The sequence below is a fragment of the Microtus ochrogaster genome, chromosome 10 (assembly GCF_000317375.1).
Source record: "Microtus ochrogaster isolate Prairie Vole_2 chromosome 10, MicOch1.0, whole genome shotgun sequence".
NCBI classification, from domain to species: domain Eukaryota; kingdom Metazoa; phylum Chordata; class Mammalia; order Rodentia; family Cricetidae; genus Microtus; species Microtus ochrogaster.
Window position 1 is genome coordinate 83,675,305 of NC_022016.1, and position 8,141 is coordinate 83,683,445.

At 41.6% G+C, this 8,141-nt stretch overlaps 1 protein-coding gene across 11 annotated transcripts in view; it reads left to right on the top strand.

Annotated features, from left to right (window-relative positions):
- The window catches only part of Kif1b (kinesin family member 1B), a 144,018-nt gene that overhangs the window by 31,784 nt on the left and 104,093 nt on the right, over positions 1-8,141 (top strand). For all 11 annotated transcript variants that reach the window (XM_005353703.3, XM_005353694.3, XM_005353693.3 and 8 more), the window contains one exon: positions 7,727-7,803. In XM_005353703.3, the coding sequence (XP_005353760.1) occupies positions 7,727-7,803 (77 nt within the window). The remainder of the gene's footprint in view (positions 1-7,726; positions 7,804-8,141) is intronic.

Genomic DNA, 8,141 nt, shown 5'->3' on the forward strand with positions numbered 1-8,141 from the left:
AATAAATAAATAAATAAATAAATAAATAAATAAATAAATAAATAAAAAGATGGGGGCTTTCCAGAGAGTCCCCCCTCTTTTTTTTCATTGAGATTGCCTTACTGTGTGGCCCTCAATGGCCTGGAACTTGCTTTGTAAATGAGGTTAGTTTTAAACTCATGGTTGTCCTCCCAGATTTGCCTCGTTAGTGCTGAATTACAGGTCTGTGCCAACAGATGAAGCTTCACCTGTTTGTTTTCAATATCTGTTGAGTGTGTACATACGTGCCTGAGCAAGTAGGCATTTTCGCGTGTCTTGGTGCATGTGTAGAGGTGAAAGCACAGTTTTCTAGAGGCGGGTCTCCTGCCTTCCAATTTGCTGAGGCATCTCTCGTGATTCTGCTGCTGTTCTGTGTCAGTGAGGTGCCTGATAGGGTGCTGGGATCTGAACTCTAGGCCTCTTAACTGAGCAGCAAGCTCTTAGCTGGAGAGCCGTCTGTGCAGCTGCTGACTCTGGGAGTTAAAGTCAGGTTTATGTGGCTAGTGCTTTTACCCCCGAGCTACCTCTCTGGCCCCAACCTCATCTCCTTGTAAAATTGTTCAAAATTTGCTTAGGAAGATCAGAATTGTTCGTTGAGAAGCTCTTCATTTCTGGTGTGGGAGTGTAGGGCCTCACTGTGTAGCTCAGGCAGGCCTCACCTTGCTATTTTTCCTGCCTTGATCTTCTGAGTGATTGCATTACAGGCATATGCTACCATATTCAGCCTTGAGAATTTTAGAAAACACTATAAAACAAGCATGTTCTAAATTCTATTTTATTATTCTATGTGTATAAATATTTGCCTGCATGGACGTCTCTGTGCCACCTGTGTTCCTTGTACCTGTGGAGGTTAGGAGAGGTCAGATCCCCGGGAACTGGAATTACAGGTGGTTGTAAGATGCCTTGTGGGTACTAGCAGCTGAACTCAGGACCGCGGGGAAAAACAGTCACTGCTCTTAACCCTGGTGCTGTCTCCAGTTGTATCGCACCGTATGTCTGTATCTGTGTGTTAGAACTGTACTGATTGTCTCTCCAGCTGTATCGCACCGTATGTCTGTATCTGTGTGTTAGAACTGTACTGATTGTCTCTCCAGCTGTATCGCACCGTATGTCTGTATCTGTGTGTTAGAACTGTACTGATTGTCTCTCCAGCTGTATCGCACCGTATGTCTGTATCTATGTGTTAGAACTGTACTGACACGGAAGAGTTGTAGTTTTCCTTTCATTTTTCCTCTTTCTCGCTTTTCTTCCTTTCTCCCTCTTTCCCTCCCTCCCTTCCTTCTTTCCTTCTTTCTTTTCCAAGACAGGGTCTCTTTATATAGCCCTGGCTGTTCTGGAACCCACCTCGAACTCATAGAGATCTGCTTGCCTGTGTCTTTGAAATGCTGGGATTAAAGATATGTGCCACCACCCCCAGCTTCTTTTCTTACTATATATTTTTTTGTTCTTTGGGATCGAGTATGTGGTGAGCATGTATAATATACCTATACTAGTTTTTATCATGTTAGAGTATGTAGTTATTTTAAACAATTAAAACACTTTGTGATTGTATGTATTTTGTTCAAATGTACTTTATGCTTTCTGCCATTTTACTATATTTCCAGAAGACTCTACTAGGGTATGGCTTTAGGTTTTGATTTCATGGTTTTGTAATATAAGTGGTGTACATATTTTTATTTTTGTGCCTTTTTTTCCTTAATTTTTGACATAGGATATTTTTTGGCAGAAGAAGGCTACTCCGGTATCACTGGACTTTTTTATTTTGTGTTTTTGAGGCAGGGTCTTACTGTGCAGCCTTAGATGTCCTTCTGCTTCAACATCCTGAGTGCTAGAATTACAGACATGAACTACTGCACCTAGTCCATCACTAGGAGTTTGAACCAACCCAAGCATGCTTCTTCAGAAGAGCCCAAGCATGCTTTTGAGAAGAGCGAATATAAAGTTACAGTGCTCCCACACTGATGTGTTAATTATAGTTGCAGCAGAGTCTTAGTAGTTTGTTGACAACAGTGTAATTACTACATTAGTGACTTTGAGATATTAGATAAACAAATTTATTCTAGAGAATAAAAAGGGTTTTAAATACAAATCTTGTTTTAAGCGCCTTGTTTTCTGGGGTTCAGTAATGAAAACATTTCTGCGTCTTTGTGCTGTGGTAACTAAATTGGAAAGCAGGCAAGGAGAAGAGGAGGGAAGGAGTAAAAGTGAGTGTTTAACAGTTTTGGAGGTTGTTTTTAACATTATTTAGTTTATTGTGTGGCTGTGCACACGCTGTCGTGTATCTGGGAGGTCACCGTGTTTATCCCAGGGACCAAAACCAGGTGGTCAGGCCTGATTGGCCAGCACTTTTCCCTCTGAGCCGTCTTGCCAGTCCTCTAAGGTTTAGCTTTTTAAAAACTATTGATTATTGGTGTGTATTTGTGTGCGCCTGTGTGAGTTTATTTATACTAAAGAATTCAGCAGTTGTCAGAACCCTTAGAACTGGAGTATAGGTGGCTGTGCACTGCCGTGGGGGTGCTGGATGAGGGTGCTGCACCTGAGTCCTCTGCGAGAGTGGTAAACGCTAACTGCTGTGCCATCTCCCTGCCCCTCTGAAGTTAATCTTAACTTGAAGGACTGTAAGAAAGAGAACAGGATTAGTTCTGGTTCATTATTAAACTAAGGCCTTTGAAACATTTCATGATCGTTGTGTTAAAGATATCGTCTCTACTGTAGGTAGCAGACACCATCTTGCTCTTCTCTGTCCCTTTTAAGGTAACCAGTGTTGACTGTGGCATGAAGAATTAAGAGTTTGAACCCAAAGGCAAATGGTGTGAAGATTTCCTGGAGAGGATAAATGAGGGTTCTAGCTTCCCTTTGGTTTGGGAAAAGGAAACATTCAGGACTTCGGCGCTGCACCTGCTTTTCAGTTGGATAAAGGAGGACCGAAATAGTATCATTCAGGAGGGGAGTAGAAGAGCACAGCTTTTCAGTCAGCCTGAGCTATGAGGTCCTTCCCCTACCATTCCATCAAGTGTGTGTGTATCTCTGTGTGTATTTATACGCATGTGTACATGGTGTTATTTTTTTTCTCTCTCTTGTTTTTGGTACTTCCTGACTGCACATTCCCCTCTCCCATTCCTCACACCCCATCTCCCCTCTCCTCCAGATCCTCCTCAGATTCCCTTCAGAAAAAAAGCAGGCTTCACAAGGAATATCCATGAGCATGGCTTAACAAGATACAGTAAGACTAGACACAAACCCTCATATCAGGCCTGGGTGAGGCAATTCAGTAAGAGGAAAAGGGTCACACGAGCATCTGAAAGAGCAGAGACCCCCACTCCCACTGTTAGGGGACCACCTCAGAAACACCAAGCTAACAAACATATTATGTATTCAGAGGCTCTAGTGCACACTCATACAGGCTCTGTGATTGCCACTTCAGTCTGTGAGCCCTTACGAACCCACTTACTTGATGTCTGTGGACCGTGTTCCCCTGGTAATCTCAACCACTCTGGTTCTTACATTCTGCCCCTCTTCCATGGTGTTCCCAATGTCCTAGGGGAGGGACCCAATGGAGATCTCCAGTTTGGGCTCTCTTTCTCCATGTAGTATTTGGCTGTGGGTCGATTGGGCTAGGCACTGATCTATGACCATGGATGTAGCAGGTCTCAGACCCAGACAAGGCCCTGGTTGCAGCCCTGGTCCAGACAATACCATGACCCCAGTTGACAGCCCTAGCTACTCAAATTGGCCTGACACTGGCAGCAGCACAGCCCTTGGACACCAGCATGATTACAGGTGTGTCCCAAACGCCGGGCATCCACATGGGTCTTGGTAGCAGCATGAGCAAGGAACACCAACACAGACCCAGACATGGTCCTCGGCAGCAGCCCAGGCAGGGTTGTCACCATGGTTCCAGGTGGCCATGCAGATCACCCAGATTGGCAAGGCCACCATGGTAGCATGACCCTTGGATACCTACATGACCCCACCACAGGCCTCTGCATGGACCCTAGTGACGACAGAAGCCACAGACATCAACACAGGCTTCTGCGTTGTTCTAGGGCCCTGGATCAAGACTTGGCCCTTGGTCACAGCCCAGGCCAGATATATTTTATTTTTTAATATTTTATTTATATATGTTATCTTAGATATATAAAATATTTCCTAATTAAAAATATTATCAGAAATCATAGGCTGAATAGCACAAATAGCCCTATGATAGAAAAAAATCAGTAGAATGATTCCTAATGAGCTGGACAGTGATGGCACAGGCCTTTAATCCCAGAACTTGGGAGGCAGAGGCAGGCAGATCTCTGAGTTCGAGGCCAGTGTAATCTACAGAGTTAGTTCCAGGACAACTAGGGCAGAGAAATCCTGTCTCAGGAGGGGGGTTCCTAATGATATCCTTATATATTATCAGACACCTTTTCTGTACTCATACACACACAAAAAAAATTGAAAAACAATATAAAAAAAGAATATGGCTGGTGAGGTGGCTCTGGTTACGAGCACTTCATAGGATCTGGGTTAATTTCTAGTGTCCACGGGTGGTTTACACCGTCTGTAACCCCAACTGCAATGGACCCAACATTCATCTTCTGCACTCTTCAGGCCAGGCATGTAAGTGATGCATAGACACAGTGCGGGTAAACTCCCATAGAAGAACCCCCCCCCCAAAGAAAAGAAAACAACAAATAATTCTGCAATCACAGATACAGAGCTTAAGTAGAAATTAGGGGATGGAGAGATGACCCAGTTGTTAAGAGCACTGGCTGCTCTTCCAGAGGACTGTCTGATTTCCAGCACCCATTTAATGGCTACCAACCATCTGTAACTCCAGTTCCAGAAAATCTGATGTCCTTTTCTGGCCTTGCATGAAATGCATAGACATACATGCAAACAAAATACCCTACACATAAAATACGATGTTTTCTAAAGGTAGCAGAAATTACCATCCTTCTGAGGTTCCTGATAATGCTTTCCTCCTGAACAATATAAGTAACGATGTTTTTTCACTTGATAACTAAATATTTCAAATATGGGTAGATTTCAAGAGCTAAATCCAGGATAAGCTCTACAGCTACAGAGAAACCCTGTCTCGAAAAGAAAAATCAAATATGGGTAGATTTAATATTATTTATGAAAACTATTATACAATTATATACTGTCAGTGTGTTGCTTGGGATTGAGCTTGGTCTTATGTGCTAGGAAGGCACTGAGCTAGAACCCAAGCCTTAAAAAGAGCTTTTGAAAAATTGTATATTTTTGTTCATTGTTTTGTTTTGTTTGTTGATTTTGTTTGTTTGGTTTTGGTTTTTTTGAGACAGGGTTTCTCTGTGGAACTGCCCTGACTCTGCTGGAACTTGTTCTGTAGCCCAGGCTGACCTCTAACTCATAGAGCTCCTTCTGTCTCTGCCTTCTTCCCGAGTGCTGGAATTAAAGGCTACTGCCTGGCCTATTTATTGTTGATATAAGTGATTCTTTAAAAAACAAACAAACAGGAGGGGGCTGGGAATGTAACATATGGTAGCCTACTTGCTTAGTTTGTGCAAATCTCTGGCTTCAATCCCAGAAAACGAACAAACAAGAAACCCAGATTGGTTGTATAACTATCAGAGGCTTCAAAGATCTGAGAGAAAAACTTGCTGAGAAAGAAGAAAAGGATTTCATGTGAACTTACTACACTCTGATGTAGATTTTCTTTGTTTTTCTCCGTAGGGAAATGATAAATCAAGGGACAGGATCTGAGAATTTGTATTTCTTATGTTCTTGACAGACTGACATGTGGATGAAGTGTTGGGAACAGTCAGTTTTCTAGATGAGCTTATTTAACCATGCTTCAGAGTGGTGAAGACTGACCTCAGGGACATGCCCAGCACCTCGTGGTTCTTACTAGTTTTTAGCTCTCTCATACAACAGGACTTTAAAATTTGTGTTCTTGGTAGAGTTTGTTGTCTAATTCGTACTGTTAAAACCAGGAAACTTTGCCAGTTGGTGATAGTGCATGCCTTTAATCCTAGCATTAGGATTGGGAGGCAGAGGCAGGTGGAGCTCTGTGAGTTCGAAGCCAGCCTGGTCTACAAAATGGGTTCCAGAACAGCCAGAGCAAAACAGTGAAACCCTGTCTTGAAAAACTAAAAAAAGCAAGGAATAAAAGAGAGTTTTAAACAATGCTTGTGGCTTAATTTTAGGGGGTAGCTACATGGATATAGCTACATGCAAATATATAAAATGCCTTCTTCTGTTTCACTTTGGTGATCATTGTGTGTAGAGAGTAAGCATTTATGTGATGATGTCTTGGCTAATTGTGGCAGCTCTGCAGATTCAAATTCTGAATCTGCTCTGTGACCTGAGGAATATTGAGCTTTTCTTTGATGACTTCTTTATAAAATGGGGATGAGAAAGCATTTACCTCACTGGGTGATTGGGAAGATAAAAAAGATTTCTAAATGCAAAAGACTTAATGGGTTGGAGGAACGACATGGCGAATTCTGGCTGGTTGTACTCTTGTCAGACTTGGATTAAATCACCGTGTATTTGTAGAGATGTTCTTTCTAGAACCATGTTCTCTTGACACATGATTATGTGTAATGTGAGACTTATTAATTCTCTGTCAGCGTTTGAGGTTGCCACATAAGTATGTGGCTGTACCCAGAGGAATCTGGCCGGAGGGAGAACTTAGCATCGTAGCAACGGTTGCTGTTTGTGTGCTGCACACCAGCTGCTGAGGACAGGTTTACTTTTCAGTCCTATTGTCCCGGACAGTTTGGGATGTAGCCTTGCCTCAGCAAAATGATTTGCTTGAGCTATCCAGTCTTAGAGATTTCATGACTACATGTTTGGGACAGTCTGTCTCATGTGAAATATGAGATAAAGCTTTGTTTATATAAAAAAGAAGGATTAAACTTCAGCATTCAGTCAGTTGCTGCAGTGTGGTATGGTGGTATTAGTCACATGAGAAAGTATTTTCAGTACGTGTGATGAGACTCGTGATTTATTAGTACACTGTGGTTCTGCAAAAACATCCATGCACATATATACATGTAGTAGATTGCATATTGTCTACTGTGAATTTCAGAAAACACAAACTGCAATGAATACCTCATTACCAAATGATTTTTTATTTTTTTATTTTTAGTTTTTTAGTTTTTCAAGGCAAGGTTTCTCTGTAGCTCTGGAGACCAGGCTGGCCTCGAATTTACAGAGATCTGCTTGCCTCTGCCTCCCAAGTGCTGGGATTAAAGATGTGCTCCATCATCTCCCGGCTCCAAATGCTTTTTCGAAGTAGATAGCAAGCATTTCCAAAAGAGTTTGTTTCATATTAGGGTGGATTAATATAATAATATCTTTCTAATTTTTATTTCTAATGTGTTGAAGTATTTCAAACCTTATGAGGTGCTTTGAGATAGAAACAGCCCATTTCCAAGTTTTATCTGCTAACTTACCTTTGAAAGGACACTTAGTCCTAGATTTACTGAGAACCTGTTATATTCTGAGTACTGGTAACATCCAATTGAGTGTGTGGTCTGATCTGAGTGTGTTTGTGTGTTCTAGTATAAGTATAAATTGTCTCTCAAATGATATTTTTATTTTTTGATTGTCCTCTTAAGACTCAATAGTATAAATATGCTGTTTGGGATGATTTGAGCATATAGTATAATATATTGAGCTAATGAACTTACAATTGAAGGACTTAACACAATTTAATATTTTTATTCTCTAGGTATTATTAACCCAAAGAACCCAAAGGAAGCACCAAAGTCCTTCAGCTTCGACTACTCTTACTGGTCTCACACCTCGGTGAGTCCCCCGCCTCCCTCTGCCTTTCTTGTCTTACTTTTATCCTAGGTTGTTTCAAGATCCAATTCTGATTTTCCGAGTGTGGCCAAGGATGAGTTCTGTGTGTGTGTTTGAGGAAGATGTGTTACTAGTTTTTTGTTGTTTTGAGACAGAATCTCATTGTTCACATTGGCATTGAACTTACTGTATACTCTAGGCTAGCTTCAAACTTGGGCCAGTATTCCTGATTTACCCTCTCAAGAGCTAGAATTACAGGCATAGGCTATTACACGTGCCTAATAAAATCCCAGTTTATAAGTTCATTTAAAAAAATTATTTGTTCACTTGGGAGGCAGAGG